Below are 27,952 nucleotides of genomic sequence, written 5' to 3'. Positions count from 1 at the left end.
TTTAAAATTATAAAAAATATATAAATTTAATTATTTAATTAATATTCTAATAATTAATAGTATACCATTAGCGAATAAGAGACTTTGAAGGTATGGTTTTTCATCCTCTATTTCCACTCCCTAATTTCCTTGAGTCTGTATTTGATTGTCGTTTTGTCGTTATAGAATTAGTGAAGTTTTGGAAATGCTTGGATATAAGGGGTTAGGATTTAGTGAAAAGAGGACAATTTTGACATAAAAAGTTGATGTTTTGAGTAGTGTGTTTGGGTAGAATGGGGTTTAGGGCCTCTGGGAGGGGAGTTATGAAAGAAAAATGGGGACTTGGAGTGATTTTGCCTGAAAAATAACACTTGTAAAGAAAATCACATCCCAACCTCAACGCAGTGCAAGCTAAAGATCAACAAATAAAAAAAAAAAAAAATCACATTTGCATATTGTAGAAGAAAATACATGCATGCTCTATGGACACTTTCAAAATGAACCGCATCTCATTTCCATTAAGAATTAATCCAACAGTCACTAAAGCAGACGCAGGGGCACCACAAAAAACAAAAAACAAAAAATCATATACATGAACGGGTTGGATTCTCAAAGCTAGCTCCAATTTGAGAAAAAAGAGTCCCAACTGGATATTCTCAATGACTCAAAACTAGATACATTGTTTATGAGCTAAAATTACAACACAAACTGATCCCTCTGGATCCTGAAATGTACAAAAATATCTCTATAAGACCTATAGTCCCAATAAGTCTCACCGTGGAGGAAAATCAGATTTCAGAATGGTACTTTTTTTACCACACGAGCAGCCCAAGGGAGTCACTTTTAGAATCACAAAGCAGTATATAACCATTCCCTGATGATGAACTGCATGAGAGCTTGACAATGTGACAGTTACCAACACCAACCAAAAAACCTTGCCTCTCAAAGTCCAACCCATTTCACCCATCTAAAAACCCGACCGACTCTGAAGGGCAACTCATAGTCCTTGGTGACAGCAGGTTCCCTCCTTGCAGCGTCTGGCTCAGACCAAACATACACCCCACGTTCTTGCCGACTACCTGGAACGGTATTGTCCAGAATAACAGCAACAAGGAATGCAATCACCATGTGTAATGACAGTAATGTGTTCAGGACATAGTTCAACTGCGCATAAACGATATTAACACGTTATATAGATGTTAGCAATAGTACCTGTAAAATGCCAGCAAAGTCAAAAGTTTGCATTTGTGAGATACATCTGTAATAGTACTAGATATAGGGTGGGTCCTATATTTTTCAGTTTTCCGCTAGGGCTGCGCAAATGTATTGTGCAGCTAGCTCCTCATATCTATTTAGCCATATAAATTTGCAAAGGATAAAAGGTAACAGCCGCCAGATAGAATACTCACGACTAACTCCAGAAAGATTGCCAAGCAGTTAAATTGATAAGAACCAATTTATTAGTTGGTCCAATTAGATCCAGGCAGCTTCCCAAGCAAAAGAGGCTAATTTCCAACTTCTTGCCACCTCATGTTTTGTTAGGGTAAAGAGGTAGGACAAGGCAAGACAAAATACAGTTATTGTCTACCCCAGACACACCCGTAATAATAATGTGGGCGGATTAGGGGCAATTATTATCGCATTACCCAGCATTTTTTGCTATCATTCAATTGGAATGATCTTTTCATCAGGCTAAAAGAATAAACGAGATTGACTGAATAAGAAACATTTTCTTATACAAAAAGGTCATAGAGAAGCATACCCCTCCATATTTGCTGCGGAACGGCCCATGAGATGCCACAGTGTAAGGCTGAAAATAACTTGGGACAGAGAAGTTGGTATTTGGAGAGATGCCATATTGCTGAAAGTAGGCAGGTATTGAAAGAGAAAAAAACAAAGATAATCCGACTATGATAATATTCCGAGAGCTTCCAGCCTCACTATAGCGTAGATTTGACAAGCCTAATGCCGTAAGCATTGCCCACATGAAGCACAATAACGCAGCCACCATGACTTCGGGAATTGACGCTATAAATCCTCCAACTTTACCTGTGCAAGGCAAAAACGTTTTTAGGTAAGTACATAATAAATTTTAGGGAATAACACACAAAAGAATGAGCTTTATGCTGCAGCTTGTTTTAAACTTCAATTAATGATAATTTCATTATAATAAGACCGAAATGTTGTGTCCCTACATACCACCTGTATCTACACATTGTTTAAGTAGTAGAGTCTCAAAGTTACTTGACCTGTAAATTTAAATCCCAACAAACCCACACCCTCATCTCCTCCTCTTCTTCCAAAAACTAAATAAAAGAACTTTGACTGCTTAATGAATGGTTTGCAAGCATGATGATAAAAGTATACCAATTTGGTATATACAGCCAACGTCAGAATCCAACATGTTAATTTGGCAAGACATCTCTTGCACAACATTTGGCAGTGTGTGCGACTTAGCAAATCATACTTTGTGGTATTCAAAGTGAATGTGGCACTTTTGCACCTCCACTGCTTTGGGTACTTTGACATTAACCTCAAACTAGCCCTTGTTTGTTTCATCAGCTCAAAAGGCTAATTAACCCATGGCAATCTGGGTTGAGTTGTAGTCATAACTTAAAATTCAGTTCCCTATAATCACTTTCATTCAACTTAAAGACGCATAAGCACCATTAACACAAAGAACCACCAGACACACAGGTTATGACGCAAACCTGCCTTAGGCCCATTCTGAACTTCTCAATCTAGAACTAACCAATATGCACGTATATTATGCTAAAGCTAGACAAGATATGTCAGGACCTGATTATTAATTTAGACAAACTCAAGTTGTGATTTGGTTAACAGCAGAAAGAACACAAACTGCAATATCATTGGAAAGACAAAAGCAGGCCAAAGAAATATGGCATATACAATTGGTGACTGAAAAATTGCAGAGAAATGTTCAGAGGACACCCAAATGGGTGGCAAAAGATTCATCCAAGAGACCAGTAGAATTCCATTAGGTCTTCTAACAATGCACCCAAAGAAACAAAAGTGTCATTGTAGTTACCAATCTGTGCATATACAGCTTACAGTTGATATGCTATGGTGAACATATCTATCGCATAATTGACGAACAATGGCAAAAGATTTTGTATTTAGTTAATATGTTCTTGTTAAAAAAATTTGGAAACAGAAAACAGATTCTCACCTACAAGGGATAAGGCTATCAGAAAGCATGCACCAAACACAACCGCTCTGCGGCTTCCCATTTTGGTCACAGCAATAGTGTGTACATTTTCAGTTAGAGTGGTGGACCCTGTTCCTGTACCCCAAAGACCAGCCAAGACACTGGAAAGACCTTCCAGACCAATCCCTCGACTAAGAACCCCTGGGGTTGGAGGTCTTGATGCCACCAACAATGAAGATGCATGGTATGATCCAATCTAAGAAGTTCAAAAACAAATCAAAATCAGAATCAGACCAACCATATAAGTCTGCATGGCACATCATATGAGCAGATTTATACAACAAAATGTAACAATGAATAAAAAATAATACAAGCATTCATTTATCATTCTTGAGGAACTAAATATGATGTGTTTGACTTATTCAGACATCAATGCGATATTCAAGGTGATTTTATAACAGTAAAACAACATAAAAATCTGTTCAACTAGCCTAAAAATTTCCAAGGATTCTGCAGAACATGTAGAGCTGACTGAAAAACATTGCAAACTAAGGACTGGTTCTGTAATAACATTAGTTTCACTGTCCATTGATTAACTAAGTTTAAAATTCAAAATAAGTCAATAAAGATGGCATCCTTACTAGCGTAGTCCCAAAGTCGGCGTTAATGAGATTTTTAAGGACACAAAATTGTGTACAAGGGCAATATAAGGGCTCTGATCTATCTACCCGTAGTAGGTAGATCAGAGCCCAATACCAAAGCCAGGTCATTTGCTATACACCTTATCTATATAGAAAAGTAAACACCACTTACCATATGGAAAGTTGAGGATCTCACATTTATAATTACTTATTAGTATGTTATAGAATGATATATAAATTATGAATCCCCACAAGATGTTTTAGCTGTGAACTAACAGAGAAAATTGAAAAGAAGATTAAATTTAAAAGGAAAATGTAAATCTCCAAGAGAAGTGTAAGTCATGAAAAACGACAGGAAACTAACCGAATCCACTGATGAGATAATAGACACCATACACATAACTAGAGCCATTTTCCAGTGGAAGACAGGAGTACCCCATTGTAATGGATAAGGAAATCTGAACCATGGGGAAGACTTTAATGCTTGAGAAGTATCAACTCGGCAATGCTTCATCCTTGAGACATGCTTTCTGCAGTTATCAGATATTATGTTTGAGGCAGGTACATTTGCATCACAGCCTTTGTAATTATAGACTCCAGCTTCAGTTAGAAGGAAAGCAGCTGCCCATGTTATTGCCAGGCCCAATGGAACCTGACAATCAAGTAAGAATAACCACATTACATTAGAAGCGACATGTGCAGTATTATTTCAAACACACTTGTTATCAACAATTGGAACAATTGGAAAGAGGACAGAATAAAAATGTAATTCTAACTTACCGCATATATTAGAAATACACGATGACCAAAAACAGATACCTTACGAAGATACTGCAGAGAGTAGGGAAACAACAAATTAGATGTTTCTGGCACACAATCCAATTACAAAGAAAAGTCAGACATTATAACATTTATAGCAAGATGAATTAAACTAAGATGATATTACAAAAGGAATAAAACTCCTATAATTGAATACATATCTACAGTAGCTTCACCATACTTACAAGAGAAAAAATAATAACTAGTAATATCTGCACCGATCCAATCTCAAGACAGGTACCAACTAGTGGGAAACCATAGCTAAAAAAAGAAAGTCCAACAGCAGCAATAGTTGGGGACACAACAACTGGATTGATCAACCTGAAAAGAAAAGGCAAATGAACTGAGGTTTAGTTATTGGGTGTATAGTACAAAACATCTAACACTTAGATGCAACAATTTAGAACATTATGTTTTGCACTCAACAAAGAAAGATACTGCATTTGTAAAACCAGCATTCATGCTCTATGCTTTAGTCTAACATCATGTAAGTGCTAAATGCACAGTAATGACTCAAACAGATTCAAGTGAAAATTTTGAAAATTTATGTTTCTCTAAAACTTTACAACAGTAAAGCTATGGAAAATTCAGAAAATAATTATCTACATTTTCCCACATCAGAAAATAGTTTCTTATTTAATGATTTAGTCCAATTCCAGTAAACCAGTACATGAATTAGGTTCACATCTTTCCCTGAAAATTCAGACCTCAAAATCCCAAACTACCCATCCATCAGATAGCTTCTAAAATGCCAAACACTAGTCTGATCACTGTTCACAGCACAGAAAGTTCCCCATTTTGTCTTCAAACCAAATTGTTATGACCATAGTGTTCCACATGGTTAAATTTATAAGCTCTTCGGCACCGTCCACTTCCAATCAGTTTTCAAGAAATGAGCTCTACCCAGTGTTTGTATCATTTGGTATTACAACCAGCCATCACGTCAAGTATTGAACCAGATGCAGTTCATCAACTAAGGGATCAAATAGGTTGCGACTTTGTGGTCAAGTCACAGAGGGGACGACCTATAAGTTGGATTAAAATGTCTTGGTACTATATATGGGCATAACATTACGTAATTGAATACTGAAAAATAAGTGGAGCCACCAAAAGAGAAAGTGTTTGTACTGGATCAATAACGATAGATTGGCTGCCGCATACGTAGAATGCGGAGTGTGGTGGTATGTTATGATCCTAATATCCCACATGGGCTCTTGGGCACCCTCATTTTGCACACTAAATCAAACCAAAAATAAACCACTTAATAAAGCCACAATACATCAAATGAAGTAGAAGCATTTTTTGCCTACAAGTTAACCAAGCCAACTAACCAACGGGAGGCCTAATCCAAAAATGTAAGAAGTCAAAGCCTTAATTTATCCACGTAAATTATTAACTCAAACCCTAAGCATAACAAGTGAAACAATACTAGCCCAATGTTCATGAGATCCATAGATGCAGGTTTCTATTGTAACTTATCAATATTGAATGGGCTTTTAAGTTAGCATGCAGATTTTAAGTCAGTCATTTATACCACTCTCACCTACACTCTTTTTAACAACAGGAAGACTTGATCCCCTTTAATCACAAGAAATATAGATGTTATAGTTTATTTCACAATCTACTAACCTTGCTTTAACTACACAGACTTAATCCCTATAAGCATGTGAGAATGTGACATAGCATAACCTGCCTCCTATTTTTTATGAAGAGAATGAATCCTTTTATTGAAGGATCAGAAAAAAAGTAGGTCCGGACCTCCTGCGGGAATGATTTGGAAGATCCAAAACCATAGAGCCTGGTTTAATGCAGTGCATTTGGAAAGAAAAGAAAAAAGAATGCTCGAAGTTTAAAAGTTAGTGAGAAGATGAGTTCAAAGCTACAAATTTGTTTTCTTAAATCACTCATTGAGTGATTTTCTGTTAACGACCTTCTCAATATCTCTAGATTTGTAGATTTTGCACTCTCTTTCCTCGTTCTTGATCTTGTTGGGTGTTTTTCTCTTATATACTTACTATGTACTTAGGTTACGCCCCTTTGGTTTTGATGAATTTGCTTTACTTTGAAAAAAAAAAAATACTCTATAAAGTATACTAGTCTATGGTATCATTTTTACGATCTATATAATTCAACTGTGAGGGGAAGAGAGGTAACTTTGCCCCCTTTTGATAAACCCTAATCTTAACATGGTATCAAAGCTTTACCATCATCGCCAACCATGCTCCATCTTCTCTTCCAATTCCTTTGCCACCATCTTCCTTACCATGTGTGGATCTAAGATCACCCGTTGCATCAAAATCTGTCTATTGCTCTTCAAAAAGGTACATGCTCTTGTGACACTAAACATCCTATTAATCACTGTATCTTTCCCATTCTTTATCTTCCGCCTTTTTCAGTTTGAGCGTTGCTAGGGCTACTATAGCTTTTACTACAAGCCCCTGACATGGCACCAGCACCAATGATGCCAACCACTTCACCACCTCCTCCATTGCTACCTTTAGAGACCCACAGCTTGTGAGCATTGAGTTAATGTGGTTGAATATGGGGCTATGTGGAAAAGAGGGTTAGGGTTGTGGTTGAATCTAGGTCAGACATGGTAAGTGCAACATATATTGTCACGTTAGTTTGTAAGGAGCTTGTAATAAAGGTTGTAGTACCCCAAACTTTTTTCCTTCTAGTTTACCTCTCAGTTCTTTTCTATTTCTATTCCCGAGATAGTAAAGGATGCATTATCTTATCTGGATTGAAAGAAAGCTATGGAAATGGAATTGAAGCTCTCCACCATAATGACTTGAGATCTTGTTTATTTTCTAGTAAGCAATCAATTGGATGCAAACGGGTGTACAATATTAAATATAATTTGGATGGCTCAATTGAGCCTTTGAAGGCACAGTTGGTTGCTAAACGATACACACAACCCTACAGTATTGATTATAATGAGACTTTCACCCGTGGCCAAGACCTCTTCTATATGGGTGTATTTCTCTTTCCACTAATCCGGACTGGCCTTTGTTGTAGTTGGATGTTAAAAATGTTTTCCTTCATGGTAACTTCGTAGAGGAAGTCTACATAGATCAACTACCTAGATTTATTGCTCAAGGGGAGTATCAAGATAGTGTCAGCAAGTTAAGAATGCCTTATTGCCTCTTGTGGTGTCATTGGAGCGAAAGAAACAACATAAGTTTCAAGAAACATGAGAGAACGTTGGTGAAGCTTGAGTCTTTTTTTCTTTTCTTTTTTACTCTTTTATCTTTATACAATTCCATTTGTAGCTCCTTTGTTGCTTAGTTTTCATGATTTTCTTGTTTTTTTTTTTTTTCTTCTTCTAATTAGGTGTTTCTCCTGTATAGTCCATATGTACCTGAATGCACTATTCACTTTTAATGATATTTCAATTACTTATATAAAAAGCTCTATACAACTTAAACAATTACCAAATGCATGATATTGTATCCAGGTAGAAATGGTTTTTGCTACACATGTTTCAAACCAAAGACTTAAACAAACTTTGATACTTTCTTGGTATTAGAGCCGCTCAGTCTAAAAAGGGTATTAGTTTATCTCACAGGATATGTTTTAATTGATTTGTTGGGAGAACTGATTTATCCCAACTCATTGATGTTCCCATGAACCGGAATCACAAATTTGTGAAGGATGAGAAATTATTTGAAGACCCTGGAAGAAATCATTGACTAGTTGAAAAGTTGACTTACCCTCCAATTACTAGACTAGATATCTCATATGCAGTCAATGTTGCAAGTATGTCCTTAGAAGCTCCTAGAATTCCACATTAAGATGTTGTTAACCGTATCATCCATTATCTTAAGCGAACCCCAAGTCTTGAACCAATGTATAGGCTGAATGGGCATCTTAGAATAGAAGGCTCCACTGATGTTGATTGGACAAGCTCTCCTTCATATAGAAGACTACTTCTGGGTATTATTCATTTTCAAAAAGTAATTTCACCACATAGGAGCGTAAGAAACAGACGGTAGAAGCACAATCCAGCGCAAAAGTCAACTATAGGGAAAGTAATCATGCCTTTAGTGAGTTAACAGGGTAGCAACATTTTGTGATAATGAAGCCGCTATTCATATCTCCTCTAATACAAAGTCTTTGGATTGTAGTCAGTAAGAATTTATTTGTTCCAAGTTGGACTTATATGATATGTATGCTCCAATTTGAAAGGGACTGAGAATATGAGATGGATGGCATTATGATAACAAAGTATAATCTAAGGGGAACACTAGTCTATTGTATCATTTTACAATTTATATAATTGAACTATGAGAGGTAGAGAGATAACTTTTCCTTTCTTTTGATAAACCCTAATCTTCACAAAGCACACAAGTTACTCAAAGACTACATTACATTGGAAGTACCACATTCAAACATGGGTCAACGACCCACAAAACCAAGTCAAAAGGATTCCTTAATTGAAAAATGTCTTGCTAGGATGAGTGTATGCAAAATGGAGAAGCACCCATTTTGCAACCTTGTCAGGTAAACATAATCTCCAATTCAACATACATTGCAGTTTGCACAACTCACAAATGGACATTTATAGCCATTAAACCAAGAGTGAATGGGTAAAACTATAACCTTAGATCCCAATGGAAACTATCCCTCATATTTTAAGTTCATGTGTGATCAACATAATTGATTCTATGAATATACCAAAATATCAGAAACAGGGACCAACAAACAAATCATAACTTTAAGCAATTAGTTCATCAATACAATTAAAGCAACTTATCCTAATGCCCCTTCAAGCTTCCATCAGTTACTGATTCTTGCTTCGTAAATGGAATGGCAAGCATTTGCTAACAATGAATTATCAAAGGTCAAAAGCTATAAAGACGCCGGAATCATACCTCACTAATACAGACATAAGTCCACTATATCCAAGTATTGCTTGGAAAGCTGAAGCTATGATTATAGCGCCCTGTAGCTCCTTCATAATATGCTTAAATTTCTGCATGTTAAATGACTCTCTCAAGTCTTTCAAAAATTCAACAGAGTAAAAGTGCTTGCTCTAAATTAAGATCATTTTAGTGAAAATAAAGGACTAGCATGTAGAAAAATTTTGACAAAAAGAAATTGAATTGAAAAATAAATGTAAAGGTAAAGAGGATTTTTGATAGTTAGGCTGCTAAATGTACTACAACTAAGCATGCCCATATAATTGTGTGTTTATAGATCACAGGTGACGGGTTACTAAATACTAACATGGTATCCTGGAGCAGAAGACGAATTGTGAGGCACAATTATTAGATAGTTAACTAGAGATAGTCACATAGCATTTGTAACAACTTGAGCATTATTGATTGAGTAATGCTAGATACCACATTTTTATCCTACAACTACCATATAATGCTGACGTGACAGTCGTAACCAACAATTGGATTAGTCTTAGTTAAAAATAATAATAATAATAATAATAATCTTAGGGTTGGTTGAGACTGATAAGTCAACATTGTGAGATAATTGTGTAATAAAAATGTGATTTATAGAATTTCTCTTACTAATTAGCTTATACCATCTAAATAAATGCTAAACAAAGAAGTTGGGAAAAGTTTGATGACCATTTCATTAGTTAATAACACTTTTCAGCTTTTTTTGTGTGTGTGTGTGTGTAAACACTTTTCGTGTTTGACCATGTAGATGGTCTTAAATAGTTGGTAAATATGATTGATTCACCAAGAGAGAAAGAAACAGAGATTCTCTAAACCGGCTACTATTTTCTTTTTGTTATGGAGAACAGCCTTGTAATTGATTGAGATAAAAAAATAATTTATCTTTGTTCTTGTTCAGTCATTAAACCCTCTTGAGAGTTACCAACAGATCTAGAAACATCCAATTTGCACCATCAGGCTCTAAAAACGCTACGATTTAAACAGATAACTAGACGTATGCAAACAGACTAATTATAATTAGCAGCTGCAGCTCTTGAGACTCTCCTCCATACAATAAGAAACAAGCAGAGCAAACAACATCTGTGACATAGCAGAATACAAGCAAGCTTAATGCTGTAGCCATCAGTAAGTTATTCTATATCCTTTGTATGCGTATATGTGTGCGTGTGTATATAGCTAGACAATATAATGGTACTAAATGGTGACAAACACAAAAGGACAGCCATGAAATTCTATATTTAACTACACCAAAGCATGATAAGATGAGCTTACATTTCCATTCAGTCCTTGAAACTCTGGGGAGTTGATTATTGCCAACACAGGAGCCAGGAAAACAAACGATGGACCCTGTATCAAGGGCAACCTTGACCCAAACGACGTATGCAGAAGTGTGGTCACTCCCGACACAAAGAGCACCGTTGATACCACATTTGCAGTATCCTCCTAAAACCACTAAATCCAATCAGACCAAGCAACCCACAAAATACTTTTACTTTTCTTACTAAACAAACAAATATTATGGAAGTTGTAACTACTCACATAAGTTCCACCCATAGCGGGAACAATTACCAGCGGAATGAGAATCAACGAACCCAACATCGAAATATAATGCTGGAACCCATATAGACCAATGGGAACTGAAAATTTGTAGAAACAAACATAAGCCATTACAAAATATCCATACACCCGAAATAAATAAATAAAATCATTTTTTTCCGTCTACTTCAACAACTTGTAACAACCACCAATAAAAAGATAATTCGTTTTAGAATTATCCATAAATTATATAAAAATCACTTCTTTTCTCTCAAAATATCGAATTACGACAATAAGCGGGGAGTTGTTGGCAATACATCAAACACACCCCCAAAAAAAATTGTAATAAATTAAAAAAAAGAACACATTTCATCTTTGAATATCGAATATAGTAGAGCAGACCATTAAACAAACAAGTGGAAGACTCACCAAGACCAGGGCTATCTCTGAGCTCATACTTCATATGCGCATGCCTACCCACAAAATCATCATCATCCACAATCGGTGGCAACACATCAACCACTTCCTCACTCCTGACCGGCCTCCGCGACGCCTGGTCCGTGGGCCCGCCTTGGGCCTGCCCGTTCTGGCCCGAGCTCTTCGGCGGCCCATCCGAGTCCCTCCGTTTCTTTACCGTCCGATCCTTATCCGTCTGCGGCAGCGTCGGAAGAACCTTCTCGCTCTCCCGCTCACCGTTCACGGCCCGAGCCCGACCCGCTTCGAGATCCGGCTGCGCCGCGTCGGGCTCTCTGGCCTTTGGCTGCGGCGGTGGAGGTGGAAGCGAAGGAGCCACAACCTGGCCGGAATCGCTCGCATTGGTCTCCCCGGAGAACTTTGGCCGGAACCCAGTCCGCTTGGCCCACGAAGAAGGCGGCATTGCCGAGGACTCCGGCACCGGCGGCCACGGACCCGGACGTTCTCGGGTTTTCGGGTCGGAGTTCGACATTTTGACAACAAAAACCAGCAGTATCTATCGCATAGTTCAACAATGCGACCACAGATCTGATCTCCCCCGTTACAGCTTCGAGTTGGTGCACAAAGTCCAACAAATGAAGCCCCAAGATTTTCCACAACCTAGAGAGAGAGAGAGAGAGAGAGTTGGGGTGTGAGAGTGAGTGCAGAGAGAGAGTGAGAGTAAAAGCCAAACGGTACACAACAAATGTAGTGGTGGCCGGAGGAGCTAAAACCGCGTTTTATTTATTTATTTAGTTTACTTTCTATTTTTGTTTTTTGAAATTAATTAATGTCTTCCTGGCTTTTCCAAAATAATTGGATGTCGATGATTTAGGTCGCTGTTAAATTGTTAATTTTTTTTTTTTTTTTTTTCATGGAAGAGACAAACCAATATAAACTATTTTAAAGAAAATCTAAAGAGAATCTAATGTTGGATTTTGTCAAAAATATATATTTTTTCTTTTGAAAAAAAAAAAACATTTCAGTACTATAAATTCGTTTCTTCCAAGCCTTTACCTTTTTTCTAGAATAAAGTTCATAAAAAAATCTATATTGTTTAAAGAAGAAGAATGGTGTAGTGTGTAAATATAACTAATTTTTTTTTTTAATAGAATGTTTGATTTTATTCTACTCAATATTAATTTTTTATTTATTCATTATAAAGACAATACACTTGCCCTTTGAAATACGTTCTAGCCTGGTTGACCTGTTTTTAGCCTGTCTACTTTTTACTTTTAATATTTGGGAAGTTTGATTATAACTTGTTGAGCTTTTCCAGAATTTTAATTTATTCCTAGAGTTTTTTTAAATGCACTTTTATCTCTTTAGGTTTTTCAACTTTTTTATTTCATTACTTCTATCCAAATCTGATTAGTTGGCACTGTCTCCATTAATGTCACGTAAGAGCATTTTCAGCAGCTATTTTAAAGTTGATTCATTTTTCTATACAAAAAAAACTTCAAAAAAATCACAAAAACGCATCTACAGCAGCTTCCTTATACATTAAGATTGCTACAGATATTGGGTTCAATTGTAGCAATCCACATAGTAAAATAATCATAGAAGGACATTCTCTCTAAACATTCCCAGTAGCTTTCTCATCATTTTTCCTACATTTAATAATCTAAACTACTTTTTGCTTCCTTATGTCAAAATACATCACAATAGCTTCCCTTAATAATTCCTTATATCATTAAAATATATATATATATATATTTTTAATTATATTATATATATGAGATGAGATATAAGAGAGAATTGTGAGGCATGAAAAAAGAGATAATATATATATATATATAAAATAATCACAAGGATTGCAATAGTGGAACCCAAAACATTGGGTTCCATTGTAGCAATCTTAATGTTTAGGATTTATTTAGGGAGTCTGCTGTGAAATTTTTTTGCGATTTTTTGGACATTTCTTAAATTTAGGGAACAGACTCTCTTATAGAGAGTCGGCTGAGAATGCTCTGTAGTTTTGCCACGTCACACGCTGCATGATAAAAATTTTGCAAGAAGGGGAAAGGAGAGAGCAGACTCAGTAAAAGGGTTACCGCGCAAAGAAGTTGGTTGTGCACCACCACTCCACCCCCACTAGAGGGGTAGACTCCCATTGCAAGGGTGGAGGGGGGTGGCGCACCCTCTCATTTGTTTTATTTTGGTTAGTTTTATTATATAATAAAAATTAATTTTTTAACATGTGGACATATAATATGGCAAAACCGCTTTTATGTCACTTAAATCAGTTTTGAATAAGGTAATAAAATGATAAATATAAAAGAAAAAAAAATGAAGGAATTAAAATTTAATTTTAAAAACACGATAAAAAAAAAATTGAAATCAAACAAAATCTCAAAAGAGTTATCAAGAAGGATAATGCTAGACATTTTAAAGAATTCTTTTTAAAATTCTTTTCAAATATGTGACAAGTATTTTTTTTCTTAAGAAAAACTTTATTCTCTTTTTTAAAAAATATTTTAAGAAAAATAGTACTTATTACATCATTTGAAAATGATTTTAAAAAAAATCAGTGAGACACCTAGCAGTCATCTATCAAGCAAGTTGTTGATGTTATTTTATAGGGCATGGACGAATGGTCTTTCTTACCGTTGGATAGGCAGGTACAATATTTTTCAAAATGTAAAAGAGGTATCCAGCCAAATTGATAGTAAATAAATAAATAAATAAATAAACGTGGGCCTACTCATGAAAGGAAAGCTCGCGGGAAATTGCCAAAAGCATTGGATTTTTTTTTTTTTTTTTGAGGTGTGAATTGTATTAAGCCTTGCCCTCAAAACAAGCTTTTGGCATATGATAATGACTGTAAAAGGCTGACTTTTGGATGTCATTGATAATGACTTTGGTAATCAATTTTTTTTTTTTTTTTTTTTTTTTTTTTTTAACCAGAACAAGTTGAATCAAGGCGTGGCGTAAATTTAGTGTTTTATACTCTCTAATAGAAAATAGATATTTTAGCTTAAAATACCAAAAAATAATATAACTTTTCACGTCAAATAATTTTTTATTTCTTAACAAAGTACTTCATTGACAAAATACTCATTAACAAAACCACCATAAAACCATCGAAACCACCATCTTAATTAATTTTGGAGACTTGGTGTCGGTGGCTCGAAGGTGGGATGTGAGGTTTGGTGGAAGGTGGTGGGCATTGGGTTAGAATGAATAAAAAAGTCCATAAGATTGATTGAAATTAAAGATGCAATGTTTTTATGCCTATTGCATTTAATGTTTTATTTGATGTGTTAAATTTCTATTGAAAACGGTAAAATGGGGTATTACACCAAGTCATGATAGAATTGACTCCCTTTTGCTTGTCTTTACAAAACAATCTTAAAAATATATGATAAATTTTTACATTTATGTGAACAATTTTTTAAAATCAAAAACAAAAAATACACGTAATATACATTAACAAATAAATAGTCATGTAAGCATAACAAAAATAATGATATAGTATATAGTATTACCGTTTTGTTTTAAGAGGGTTTTTAAATTACCCAAAACTCTTTACCTATTACAATAAGATAATTGTATTTTTTTTTTTTTTTTACACGTTCGCAAAAGTATAAGGAAAGTGGATGACGAATTCGAACTAGTGACATTTACTTTAAGAGATGTGATTCTAACCAATTAAACTATTTCTTAGAGACTAAAAAAACAAAGGATTTTAATCCATCAATGTTTATCCAATTAATAAAAAAGACTTTTATTCAAAAAAAAAAAATAATAATAATAATAATAATAATAAAGACGTTGATAGCAAAACATATGCTATACAGCACATCAAAATAAGATAACAAAACAACTAATGTGACTAGATGGGTCCAGGAACTATGGGAGTGACATGACCCATAACAAGGATTTCGGTGAAAAAGATAAAGTATGATTTGATATATATAATTTTTTTTTTTTTGAAAGGTTGATTTGATATATATCAATGGGTATTGAGGCACTCTTCCATCACGACCAATAAGATCACACAATTAAGCATGTAATGCACTATAAGTGCAACACATTCCCATGCGGCCATGCCCCTCTCTCTCGTTCTTAAAAGCTCTTCCATAGTGTCTCCTCCATCGTTAGCCGCCGCTTAACCATTTGTCGACCTCCTTCTTTCTGTACATTTGGACCCTACATGCCATCGTGGAAAACTTGAAGCGATAGTTTTTTATTTTTATTTTTTAATTGATTAACGAAAAGGGTTACATGAGAGAAATATTTCTCTTTCCTGATTCGAAATGAAGAGAGAATGGACGATCCTAAAACCGAAAGAGGGGCGGGCTCCCTAACAACAAACCTAAAACAAACTATAACAGTGCAAAAATAATTACAAAGCGTAAGAAATAGGTCTTGAAGTGATAGTCTAAAACATGAGAAATGTTACTATTCTTTTTGGAGTTTTCCTAATCCTATATGGTTATTGTTTCCTAAAAAAAAATATAAGGGACTAGTGTGGTAAGTTTTTTATGTTTTTTAATAAAACAATATCCAGGTAGGATCATAAAAATACTAAGAGAAATCATAACATTACTCTTAAAGCATTTACATTGAACTATTTAGTTTGGCTTTTCTTTAAAATTTTAACAAAACTCACAAAATATGTCATATAACAAATTCTTCGCTCAACGTTAAATTAAGCGTTATGCTTTCATGCTCTTTAAATACAAAGAGCCCAAAAATAAAAGTTGTTTATTTTTTAATGTTCTTTCTAAAGTAACTAACTAAATCAATGAAAGTAGATTTTTAGAATTAAATTTAAAGAAATTTTGAAGAGCTCAATATGAATACCCTTAATCGATAAGACATGCCCCCTTAGGCTCTGTTTACCAAAGGAGTGTACCAGACCCAAAAAAACATCTCTCACTCAAAATCAACCCTAATATTTTTATTTTTTATATCACATCAATAATTTTTATTACTATTCAAGTAAAAAAAAATATCACTACAAAATAAATTTTTTCAATTTTTCATACAAAATATTTTTTTTTTCTCACATCAATCAAATCTACTACAATTTCAGTCCACTTTATTTTTCAACTCCTGTGCCAAACACACCCTCTAAATTTCATGCGAAACTTATACAAATAGACAAATTCCAGGACCATCCAGCTCTCCACAAATGAAGCAAAATTGATAAAACGATGGATGTTTAAAGGAAGAAGCTAGGTTTTGCAAGCTGGATTCAGTTGTGCGTACCAAAGCAGATAACCCCATTTGGGAAAGCAACCGTTAACTTTGGCTTCAGGTTTTTTTGTACATTTACCAAAATGGCAAAAACACCAACTAGCCGTTTGAAGACGAAAGCGATGTGTCTGAAAGTTCGGTGTAAAACGACACTGCCGTCTCTATTACGCTAGCGTGTCCACAGGGGCTGGAATATGTGGATTATGGATGCTTAGAATGAGTTGTTTGGTAGAATTTCACTAAATAAATTTATCTTACTCTATACTCTATAGCATGTGAACAATAATGAAAAGAAGGTAAACGTACCTTCTTTGTTTGAAAATGAGTATGTCATCTTCCTCTCTTTGTCCTGTAATGTTCTGTGTGTAGAGGGCATTAGTCTCTCAACCCTAATTATTCTGATGACCTAATGAAGTCTAATGGGCTAACTTCATTATATATGTAGGGTGAGCGTACATGACTTCCTCAAGTGCTTATAGAATTGGTCCAGTTTATTATGGACCCAAATATCACAATGACTATGCAGCCCACTCAAAAATGAAATAAAATACAACATTGCGGAGGTAACCTTTTTTGTTCCTTTTTTTAATTTCCTCATTTCTGCCACTTATATATAATGATAAATGAATGTTTGTATGCTGCTGTCTCTCTTCGGTCCACTTATTTTGTAAAATTACCATTGAATCTATAAATATAAAGGACGGGAGAAGGATTGTTGTATAGGCTAGGGCCCAAAACCGAAGGCCCAATTGAAGTAAAGATTTGTTCTCCTGAAAGTCCCAAAATTGATTAGGCAGCCTCAAATAAAAAACCCGAATCGGCGTTATTCTGATAGTTCTTTTCTTGTTTTGCAAGTACCCGTTGCCGGATCCGACTTTGTAAAATTGGTATCATCAGTTGGTGCCTTTTGTAGGAAACAATGTTTCTCATCTCTATAAGTGTACGGTCTGAGCAAGGCCGACTGTTTCCTTTGAATTTGTGTTTACCGTTTTCTTTTCGAAAAATGCTATAATTACTACATTTTTTTTCTTCAAAATTGGTTTCCAAATAACACCTCACTTAAAAATTAACTTTAAAGAGTAAAATTTGGTAAATTTAACATTTCTCTACTTTGCATTAGGAAATCTGTGCTCAGCTGTGTTAAATCAACAAGTTACCTCCTAAACATCTCTCTCTATCTTTAAAGAAAACCACTTATTGGGATTTTTAAACTCACAAGTAAATCCAGGGCAATGAAAATAAAAAATTTCATTAATTCAATAGGGAATTATTTCAACCAAATCCTTAAAAACCATGACACCTCAAAATTTCTCTTAACTTATATCAATTAAAACTTTTATTAACTACTCTATTATGTGCCACCGAGCACTTGTTATAAAATCTCAACTTGATTCATCTTGCCTAATAATTACTCTGGCCAAGAACAAGAAGATAACTTTGAATTTTTCAATAATTTATGAAATGTTTTCATATCAAATTCAATTTCTTCCTTTGAATATCTTAAAATAAGATAACTCTTAATTTTTCATTAATTTAATGTTTACATAGTAAAATCTCTTCTTCTTGATAACTATTTTGGAATTTCAATAAAATAATGAGTTCATAGTAAAATCCATTATTCTTTAATAATTATCTTGGAATTTCGGTTAAATACTTTATTAGTACTTGGGTTTACAGTTTTTTTTTTTTGTTTTTTTTTGTTTTTTTCTACCTAGGGTTCAAAAACTGTCATAAATGGTATTTGACTTATGGGAAAAGACAAACTTAATACTTCCGTTAAGTTCCGTCACACATGTATCATATAAAAATGACACGTGTCATAAAAATTAAAAATAATAATAAAAAAACCAAATTAAAAAAAAAAAAATTGAAAAATTCATGGCATACCAGAGCCACCCCCAAGGCCTTTGGGGGCGGCCGGCCACTCCCATTGGCCATGGGGAAGGTCGAAGCCACCCCTAGACTGGCCTTGGGGGTGGTCGGCCACCCTTATTGGCCAAAATGGGATGGCCGGTCACCCCATGAAGTTTTTAATTTTTTTAAAGTTTAGTTTTATTTTTTAATTTTTTTTAGGACATGTGGGATTTTTCTGTGATAATATTTGACATTCCTTTAATTTGGGCTATTAAAACCTAACAGAGGTATTAAGTTGATATTTTCGTTTAAATCAAGTACCATTTAGACTGTTTTTGAACTCAAGGTGAAAAGTATTTAACCTAAGTTTTATCAAGTGCGTCTTAGCACGTGGCATTTCCTCACCGTCTCCTCCTCTCTGAGGATTAGACACAACGGTAACCATACAAAACCGTTAACACTCGAAAGCTCCAACAAACACCTCAAGCCAAAGATACTTCCAAATGATTTCGATCGGACACCCTCTCGTCCTCCACAACCGTCTCCTCCTCCTCAACTGTAACCCTAGCTTCTTCCCCTCCACTACCAGACGGAGCCCTAGCTTCACAATCCGATACTCCTCCACCGTCCGAGAGAGAGAGCTGGGCTCGGAGCTGTACGCTTCGGCTCCATTCCCCCCGATAAAGGCCGCGAAGAGGGTGGTCCTGGTGAGGCATGGCCAGAGCACGTGGAACGAGGAGGGTCGGATCCAAGGCAGCTCCGACTTCTCGGTCCTCACCAAGAAGGGTGAGGCTCAGGCCGATACCTCGCGCCAGATGCTCATCGACGACGCCTTCGATGTCTGCTTCTCCAGGTTCACTTTTGTTGCTGCTCAAATCATATTTCGCTACCATTTCTTGCGCAAACCAGCAATAAAGCCAAAAGTAATTTAATTGAATGCCTTTTTTGTGAAACTCCGTTTATCCCTTAACATGTTAAATCATCAATTGTCGGTTAAGATTATAGGAAGTGGTAAATTTAGTTATTTAATCAATACTTTAACAAATGTGGGCTTTTGTTTCAGCCCCTTGATACGATCGAAAAGAACGGCTGAGATCATTTGGGGGGCTCGCGAGGACGAGCTGATTACTGACTCTGATTTGAGAGAAATCGACTTGTACTCATTCCAAGTTAGTTTTTATTTATTTATTTATTTTTATTTATATTATATTTTATTTTATTATTATTTTAGTTTTGGTTGAATTTGCTTTGAAAATTGGGTGAATTTAGATACTGCATTATGGTTGCTGAGTTTATTGGTGGAATGTAGGGCCTCTTGAAGCATGAGGGAAAAGCAAAGTTTGGGGCAGCTTTTCGGCAATGGCAGTTAGATGCTGCGAATTTCAACATAGATGGTCATTATCCAGTGAGAGAGTTGTGGGCGCGTGCTAGAAGCTGTTGGGATAAAATACTAGCCCATGAAAGCAAGTCTGTTCTTGTGGTTGCCCACAATGCTGTTAATCAGGCTCTCGTTGCAACAGCGATTGGTACTATTTCCTTCATCTTCTGTAACTTTATGTCGACATGTGCAAGGTGTGATTTTGAATAAAGTTTCTCTCTTTTTCCAAAGAGCAGGTTTGGGAACAGAGTATTTTAGGATTTTACTTCAGAGCAATTGCGGTGTTAGTGTGCTGGATCTTACCCCGCGACCTGAGGGTGGGTCACCATTAATTTGTCTAAATCGTTTAAATCAGGTATATGACACCTTCATTGATAGAAATTAATGGGAAACTATATATATGTGTGTGTATGTATATGTTATTTGCTAGTACTATCATGTTGAAGATAGTGTCAATAAAATGTAGGTAATGCTGCTTCTAGGTCTGAGCCAGTGAAGGGTGTAAAGACCCAAAATCAGCATTTTTTGAACCAAAATAGTTGAATGGATGCCATTTTTAGGGCATAATTGCCAATTGCACTTGTTCCATTGGAAGGCTTATTTGTTCTGAACTCTATTTGATTATCACTTCAAGGAGCTCTCTCTCTCTCTCTCTCTCTCTCCCTCTCTCTCTCTTACTTGTTTATCATTTGGAAAACCAAGTCACTCACAAAAGTTAATTCCAGTCCATTTGAAATACTGCTTTTGCTTATGCAAAACTTAGTTAGGGAAATATTACTCAGATGCAGCTACAACTGAAACAACTATCATAATTCATACCACCCAGATGGTGCTTCAACCAAAATAATATGGTTTGATAATCCGTGTGTTTGGATGAAGACATAAGCTTTGTGCTTTGATTTAAAATTTTGAATTCTGTTCTGCATATTTATCGACTTGTGATCTTGAGCTCTTGTATAAGTATCTTTGCTTATTCATACATGCATAATCTGATAAGTGACACAATCAAATATTCTATAAAGAGGTAAGTGGACAGTTATAAGCCATCTATTTGAGGTTTCTATGGGATTGTGCTTGTATAAAAAAGTTAATCATCAAATGTATTTCGATTTGACATTGCAAAGACCCCAGAACAGATTACTATTTTTGGTAATTTTAGTTGTAATTTGGGTTTTGTGACATATTATATGAACTTGAAGAGGCTGTATACTAGTATTTTTATCTCTTGAAACTCATTCGTCTTAGGTTTTCCACAATCCAAGTGATTTTATTCCATTTCGCTTTTAAGTTTTAAGGATTCTGCTGCTATATACTGATTTAACCTGTGTTGCATGGACACACGGCCTAGAGTGAGTAGACTCAATTGGATTCTCTTATTGCTCGCTTTGAAGGCTCAAATGCATTTAGTAATTCCATATTGAGAAACATTAGGTTATTAGTTTTAGGAAAGTGTTGACTTGGAAATTTTATATAATGGAGACTTAGTTAGATACGAGCTGCTGAAGTTCATGGTCAAGTATGTTATTCTTCAATAGAAGTATCAAAGTTGAAGAAGCCTTTTTCAAATGACTTGAACCCAGATGGTAAATTTTTTAGGCACTGCTCTTTTCTGGGACTGAATATTTTTATCTCGAAGCTTTTATATTCTGTACATCATTATTGGAGTTTTAATATTTGCTGGATATATGAATTTCTGAAGATTACCATGCCACTTGCAAATGAAATCCTTTTCTTTTTTCTTTTTTTTTTTTAATTCAAGTTGTTTATGTGGTGCCACAATCTCAATGTTATATAGGTTGTGTAACAGGTTATGCTGTCCTTTAAATGGTATTGAACTATTAATGCAGACCCCAAATTCACCCATTGCTGCTTCTGGAGGCAGGAAAGCAAGTGAGCGGATCATACTCGTCTGTCATGGAGCTACACAAAGTAGTACAGAAGTAAGAAGGATTGGCCAAAAAGTGTTCACTAATTTTCTGAAATCCACAAAATTAGTGTTAATAAAAAAAATGAAAAGATTACAAAAACCTTAAGCTGCAATGATAATAAACCTAAAAGAAGGAAGTGATTAAAAAAATACTAAAAAGAAATTGAAACTATGATTTTGCCTAGAAAGAAATAAAAAAGTGACCGTGATTTTGAAAAGTATTAAGAAAAATTATGAAAGTTGTCACGATTACATAGTTTAAAAGTAAATGGTTCAGTCTCAATTTTGCTAGAGACAGCATTCAACATAATTAATTTCATCGGATTTAAATGAATTGAAGAATATTGTTGTTTTTTCTTCTTTTTTGCATATTGGTAGGCAACTACCAACAATATAATAAAAGTCTCTCAATCTTCGTTTCCAATCACAATCAAGGAAACATGTCCCAAGAAAATGTTGAAATGGTAATCCCATATATATTTACTAACTTATAAAAAAAAATCAAGTTTTTTTTAATGATAAATTTGGAAGGATAAACAAAAATTTGAGGAGGGGTGTGGGGTGTTTCAAAGTTTGCATTTTAATTTAGAAGTTTTAATTGAGAATAAGACTTTAACTAACATATACTAGATATTGACTTTAACTAACATGTACTAATATTCTTGAATTGTCTGACATTCTCCATCATACGTCTGCATCCACTTGGTTTTGTATCTTCTTTTATGAATGTCATTGACAGATATTATTGCCTTCGATGTTGAACAGGCTAGTGTATCTAATTCTGGGGATTTACCAATGAACATGCTCGGGATTATACAGGTACAACGTCTATACCATGCGCACAACAGGTTAAAAAATCATTATCTGATTTTCTTCAGTGGCAAATGACAGTCCCAGAAAACTGCAGAGCTACTCCTTGATTTGAAAGTGAGTTCTCTAATTAGCAGTCCTATGAAAGCTTGTACTGAGACGGCCATGGCTATCTCCAGAGTATGTTCATTCTTTATGCTGTTGAGTCAGGATGTTGCAAAATGCTCTCTCTCTCTTAATTGTCTCTTAAGAGGTGGCCTTTCTATTTTTACTCCAGCTAGCCTTATTGATTGTAGGTACAAGAAGCTGCAGATTGCTTGGGTGCTGATTGTGTGCCACGCTATCTGGAGATGAAGCAGATTGAGTACCTTGATGTTGAGAGCATCCTTCAGCAATCAAATAGGGTAAGAGATCTTAACCTTGAAGTTCTCTAGTTCTTGTTTGGTTGTTAAAGGTTGCAAACTAAGACAATATGAAAATCATGTTAGGGAAACTATGACTAAACTAGATTGTTTATATATTCATGCTAGTAAGTGACCAATGGCATGAACTTATGTGAAATGGACTGCAGTTTTTACATGCATATGCATATATGAACTTATCTATGCTTCTGTGTATGTTATTCTCAGGATGCAACTGAGGTTTCTGGTCTTAAGTCTGGTTGGTTAAATGAATATGATGATAGAATCACATCAACAATATGGCATCAGTCTGAGAAGGCTTGGCAGTCACTATTGAGTGAACTATCCGACGACGCCGAGCCAGAAAAGATAGTTGTCGTAGTCGGCCACCCTGCAATTCACATAGCATTGATGGGGCACTGCCTAAATTTGACTAAAGATTGGATGGGATCATTTCATCTTGATGCAGGGAGCATCAGCGTTATCGACTTCCCGGATGGACCTACTGGACGGGGTGTTATCCGGTGCATAAATTACACTGCCCATTTGGGGAGATGGTCAATACCCATCACGAGATCGATTGTGGATGATGAAAACTTTTAACTGTAAATGTATATATATGTATATATACTTGTTAAATTAACTCGGAAAGAATTATATTTCCATTCCCAAGTATAGGAGTATCAGTGTATCACTGTATCAAGGTGGTTGTAATCATAATGTAAATCAGAGGAAATGAACTTCTGAATTTCCAACACGCCAGTTAGTATCCCATTCTTTATTTAACATGACTTCTTTGAAGGTTCAAAGGCCAAACGACCAGTCAAAAAAGTAAATCTTTTTCCTTGAAGATTTTATGGGTGCTGCAGTTTTGGGGTTCATATAATGTTTAATCTGCTTTAATCTGCTTTTTTTTTTTTTTTTGGTTTTTGAACTGTCACCCTATTTGTAAATACCCATTAAAACTTTAAAAAATAACAATCGACCTCCTCAAATTATGCAGAACTTATGTTACCCCATTAGCATTTTTCTGTTAAATTGGATGGAAATCACCTATTGACTGAACCGCAATTACAAAAAAAAAAAAAAAAACAGAAAAAATATACAAACAAAAGCAAAAAAAAAAAAAAAATAGTGATTTTTTTTTGACATGTTCGCACAAGAGGGGGATGGGAATTCGAATTAGTGATCTCCACTCCATGAAACTTCAGTCGATTGAGCTACTTTTTGGAGACAAAAAAAAAAATAGTGATAATCGTTCATCTCAAACTACTAGAAACTTTTATTTTTATTTTTATAAGTACTACTAGACACTTTTACTTTGCCTACGAGAAGCTGAGATCCAATTGAATTCATCCCAAACAATCAGATGGGCCTGGATATTAACGCGGTCGGCCCAGTCTATTCCAGCAAGACCATTTCATTTCAGCGGGCACATCTGGTGGTGGGTTTTGCAGAGGTTTTAGGGTTCGATTCGACTCGAGACTGAGCAAGAAAGAAACAAAAATGGCAGCTTCGGTGGCCGGAAGATCCAGACTAGTGTACGCTTTGTGCAGAGCATCGAAGAATTCTTCTTCTTCTTCTTCCTTTTCAGCGCCCAGAAGATTCTCAGTGCCATTGCGTCCGTCCAATTTGGTGCCTCGTCGGTCTCCAATTTCCCCTCCTCCTCTTCTAAGGTATCACATTTCTGCTTCTTCTTCTTCTTCGTTGTTAAAAATTCACATTTCTTAGAAATTTAAATCTCTGTGTGTGTGATCCGATGCTTATATCTACTTCGGTTTTGAATTTTGATCGGGTTAAAAAAGGTTGGTCCGACGAGAATTGTGCTCTCTTCAACCCGTCCACGCCGCAATCGCTTCCGCTTGCCTCGTCTCCAAGCTCTCCAGCGAAGTTAGCCCCTCCGCCGAAGGTAACTCGCTCTCCCTTCTCTCTAATACATATATTGCAATTACTGGTAGAGTCCAAAGGACGCTGGAGCTTTTCCTCTGTTTTCCTCTCCTCAAATTGTTTCATTGTGACTTATACTATTGAGTTCTGCAACCTTTTTCGGTGGGCAGAATGCTGAAAACTGTTTTGGTGGTGGGTATTGTAGCGTGCAATCAGGTCTTAGTAGAGCTAGATTGATGCACAATTACATACTAGAGAGTGGTGCACATTCTGTGAGAGGTCAATTACAATAATGAATAATGTTAATCTTTCAGGCGGATCAGTGATGTATGAGGCATGTAATATAATTAGTTGTGATAAGCATTGGAATTTATTTGGCTGTGTTGACAATGTTTGATCCATAATTTATCATTTCTTTTGCCAACCATGTGATCCTCCATTGATATGTGGGAAAGAAAAGGAAGTGCTTAAAAATGTCGAATGAAATCTTGAGAAGGATGCCAGTGCAATTTTCTTTTTCTCTTCTCCTTGTACACGTCAAAGAACCTATAGCCATTGGGTCATGGAAAGCTGGTGAAGTAAGAAAATTTATCAATAAAGACCTTGACAATCAGATAGCACAAAAGTTAATGTAACACGATGCCATGTATTGGTGGTCTTTAGAACAATCTATGATAAGAGAACATATGGATAGCACAAAAGTGAATACAGCATGACGCCATGTATTAGTGATCTTTAGAACAATCTAGGGCTAAGCGTCGGTCGGTAATGTCGGTTTTGGTAGAAAAATTTTATTTTCGCCTTTCGAACCGACAATGTCGGTAAAGTCGGTTATTTCACCGACTTATTCCGCCAAATTTTATTTATTTCGCATTTCGAACCGAATGCGGTCGGTAAAGTCGGTGTCGGTCAGAAGTCGGGAAAGTCGGTTTCGGTAATGTCGGTATGTGGAAAAGTGGCAAATTTGTCGGTAAAGTCGGTCGGTATAGTCGGTTCGGTTAAAAAACCTCTTCCGCCTACCGAACCGAAAAATTTGGAATAAAAAAAATCATGCCGCCTACCATCCTCCATCTAGTCGGTAACGGCCGGTGTCAGTCGAAATCGGTCGAAAGTCGGTTAGTCGATAATTTACTCAGCCCTAGAACAATCTATGATAAAAGAACATGTCAGAACAAATTGTTACTAAATTGTTACATTAAGGGTGGTAGTCTTTTAGGCTAAGAAAAAGAGAGAGAGAAAAAAACAAACAAATGAAGTTGAATGTCTTTATTTAAGGGGGCATAAAAAAATGGAACCTGAAGAAACATTGTCTGAACAGGAGCAAAGATGAAAAAGGGTGAAATCTAGGAATTTAACGGGGTAAAAACTTTCAGTGAAATGAGCTATGTTTGTTAAAGTTTTGAAACTATGTTCGGTGGGTTCATATTTAGAAATTGTTGCCTATAAGGTCCATTTAAGAAAATTGTTTGGTAAGCTTTTTGAAAAGTATTTTGTGTTTTCATAGAAACAAACACTACGTGTGTAACAATAGTTTTTTTTTTTTTTTTTTTAAGGTGTGGAAGCTGACCTTTTTACTAATAAAAAAATGAAAAAAGAGAGTGTAGGCGCGGCCACTCTCTATTTTTTTTATTGTTTTATTTTTTTTGGAAGTAATAAATCATCCTTCACACTAAAAAAATTAGCGCATGTTTTCTCAAATTATTCCTATAAGAAGAGTGATAAGTTATCTAAAAAGTTTGTTGTGTTTTATTTTTTGAAAAGTGTTTTGTATTTTGTTTTTTAAAAAGTATTTTGTGTTTTGATTTTTGAAAAGTGAATCGTTTGTTCAATGTTTTGAGAAAAGTGCGCTTGAGAAGGTTAACAAACATAGCCAACGTTTTCATTTTTTCCTCGTTCCCCCTCTCCCTTCAAATGGAAAGGAATATGTAGCATTAAACTTGTTTTATCTGCCCTCTGTTGAAAGGAATATTTGTATTTTCAGGTTTGTTGAAAAGTTATTATTGTTACTCTGAAAAGAAAATTTGTAACATTTGTTTTCTGCCCTCTGTTGATGACAGGTAGATTTGCAAACTATCTCAGTCCCATCTAGTACCAAGTGGATGGAAAGATCAAGAGTTTGTTCTACTTCTTGTTGTTGGCTGATTAGTAGTTTTGTGGAAAAAGTTGGAGTTCAGGTCTTCCAGGCTTAATTGTTGAACATGATTTTTGCCTTTCTTTTACTACAATAGCAACCCTTGAGCTATTTCCTGAAATTCTCCTACTTTGCTATATGATAAATTTGATTTAATTTTGATGAGTCAATCTATGTTTTCCTGTTGTTTTCAGCTATTACCTCATGAATCATTTGCAAAAATATTTGGATGTAGAAGCAGTAACAATAATGTACAATGGTTATGCTGGCAATGATTGAGTTAAGCAAACCATTAAAAAATGATGCATCTCTTTCCAGGTAGTTTCAATAAGGAAATTAATAAAAAGTCATCTTTTGGTTTCTAGAAGCTAATTTGGTAATTGTTTTATGTAGAAGACACTAATATGCTCTCTGTAGGGATAAAATTGGCTAATGTTAGATCCAGATTGTGTTCCAGAGTTGAGGGGAGGATATTTTCTATCATATACTTACAAAACTCTTGCCATTTCTTTTAAGAGAAGTTTGTCTAGAAACAGAAATGTACATTAAACATTGGATAATTCAGACGTCCTAACATTGTTTGCTTGATCTTGGTGAATAACCTCGCAGAAAGTTCGAAACAATTCTAAAAATTGGACAGAATATTACAAGCTTTGGGAATATTTTAGGTCGTCAGTTGGTGGCTGGGACAAGCAATTTTGTGCCCATGTAGATGTTTTGATGTTAAACTGTTGCTAACCCTGAAGCTCTACTTGGCACATCCGCATATTGAAAGAATTGGGGTGAAGCGTGGGGTTGCAAGTTCAAAACCTAATAGCTGCTTGTGTAACTTACCTATATATAATA

General features: G+C 35.5%; 3 protein-coding genes across 4 annotated transcripts; 2 read left to right on the top strand and 1 right to left on the bottom strand.

Moving 5' to 3' along the window:
- Positions 1 to 477: 477 nt before the first annotated feature.
- LOC132164037 (nucleobase-ascorbate transporter 12) lies at positions 478 to 12,194 on the bottom strand. The gene is made up of 10 exons (XM_059574442.1): positions 11,490 to 12,194; positions 11,064 to 11,161; positions 10,797 to 10,967; positions 9,483 to 9,583; positions 4,794 to 4,929; positions 4,570 to 4,620; positions 4,154 to 4,441; positions 3,170 to 3,404; positions 1,742 to 2,028; positions 478 to 1,143 (listed from the first exon to the last, which is right to left on the bottom strand). Exons 1-10 carry the CDS (start codon positions 12,004 to 12,006, stop codon positions 922 to 924), a joined length of 2,106 nt encoding a protein of 701 aa, XP_059430425.1. The 5' UTR covers positions 12,007 to 12,194; the 3' UTR covers positions 478 to 921.
- Positions 12,195 to 18,981: 6,787 nt separating this feature from the next.
- LOC132164483 (probable 2-carboxy-D-arabinitol-1-phosphatase) lies at positions 18,982 to 23,845 on the top strand. Of its 2 annotated transcripts, none has more exons than XM_059575003.1 (9): positions 18,982 to 19,425; positions 19,636 to 19,741; positions 19,882 to 20,098; positions 20,187 to 20,305; positions 21,798 to 21,890; positions 22,643 to 22,696; positions 22,769 to 22,804; positions 22,984 to 23,091; positions 23,317 to 23,845. In XM_059575003.1, the coding sequence occupies exons 1-9, from the start codon at positions 19,076 to 19,078 to the stop codon at positions 23,689 to 23,691; spliced, it is 1,458 nt and encodes a 485-aa protein (XP_059430986.1). In that variant the 5' UTR covers positions 18,982 to 19,075; the 3' UTR covers positions 23,692 to 23,845. The 2 variants fall into 2 exon arrangements, with proteins under 2 accessions (XP_059430986.1, XP_059430985.1); XM_059575002.1 differs by having other exon boundaries at positions 18,984 to 19,425; positions 22,769 to 22,867.
- A 645-nt stretch (positions 23,846 to 24,490) lies between these two features.
- LOC132164202 (uncharacterized) lies at positions 24,491 to 27,299 on the top strand. The gene is made up of 3 exons (XM_059574639.1): positions 24,491 to 24,764; positions 24,894 to 24,997; positions 27,033 to 27,299. The coding sequence occupies exons 1-3, from the start codon at positions 24,595 to 24,597 to the stop codon at positions 27,062 to 27,064; spliced, it is 306 nt and encodes a 101-aa protein (XP_059430622.1). The 5' UTR covers positions 24,491 to 24,594; the 3' UTR covers positions 27,065 to 27,299.
- The last annotated feature ends 653 nt before the right edge of the window (positions 27,300 to 27,952 follow it).

This window comes from Corylus avellana, chromosome ca10 (assembly GCF_901000735.1).
Source record: "Corylus avellana chromosome ca10, CavTom2PMs-1.0".
NCBI lineage: Eukaryota > Viridiplantae > Streptophyta > Magnoliopsida > Fagales > Betulaceae > Corylus > Corylus avellana.
This window is presented reverse-complemented; position numbering and strand designations above follow the sequence as displayed.

Bases quoted from the DNA above. Each gene is read 5' to 3' on its own strand.
- LOC132164483 (XM_059575002.1), top strand. From the start codon at position 19,076: ATGATTTCGATCGGACACCCTCTCGTCCTCCACAACCGTCTCCTCCTC. The intron at 19,426-19,635 runs GTTCACTTTTGT...CTTTTGTTTCAG, and splicing joins TTCGATGTCTGCTTCTCCAG to CCCCTTGATACGATCGAAAA. The intron at 22,868-22,983 runs GTATGTTCATTC...TATTGATTGTAG, and splicing joins CGGCCATGGCTATCTCCAGA to GTACAAGAAGCTGCAGATTG.
- LOC132164202 (XM_059574639.1), top strand. From the start codon at position 24,595: ATGGCAGCTTCGGTGGCCGGAAGATCCAGACTAGTGTACGCTTTGTGC. The intron at 24,765-24,893 runs GTATCACATTTC...GGGTTAAAAAAG, and splicing joins TCCCCTCCTCCTCTTCTAAG to GTTGGTCCGACGAGAATTGT. The intron at 24,998-27,032 runs GTAACTCGCTCT...TGTTGATGACAG, and splicing joins AGTTAGCCCCTCCGCCGAAG to GTAGATTTGCAAACTATCTC.
- LOC132164037 (XM_059574442.1), bottom strand. From the start codon at position 12,006: ATGTCGAACTCCGACCCGAAAACCCGAGAACGTCCGGGTCCGTGGCCG. The intron at 4,930-9,482 runs GTATGATTCCGG...TTTTCTTTTCAG, and splicing joins CTTATGTCTGTATTAGTGAG to GTTGATCAATCCAGTTGTTG. The intron at 1,144-1,741 runs GTATGCTTCTCT...GTTTATGCGCAG, and splicing joins TCCGCAGCAAATATGGAGGG to TTGAACTATGTCCTGAACAC.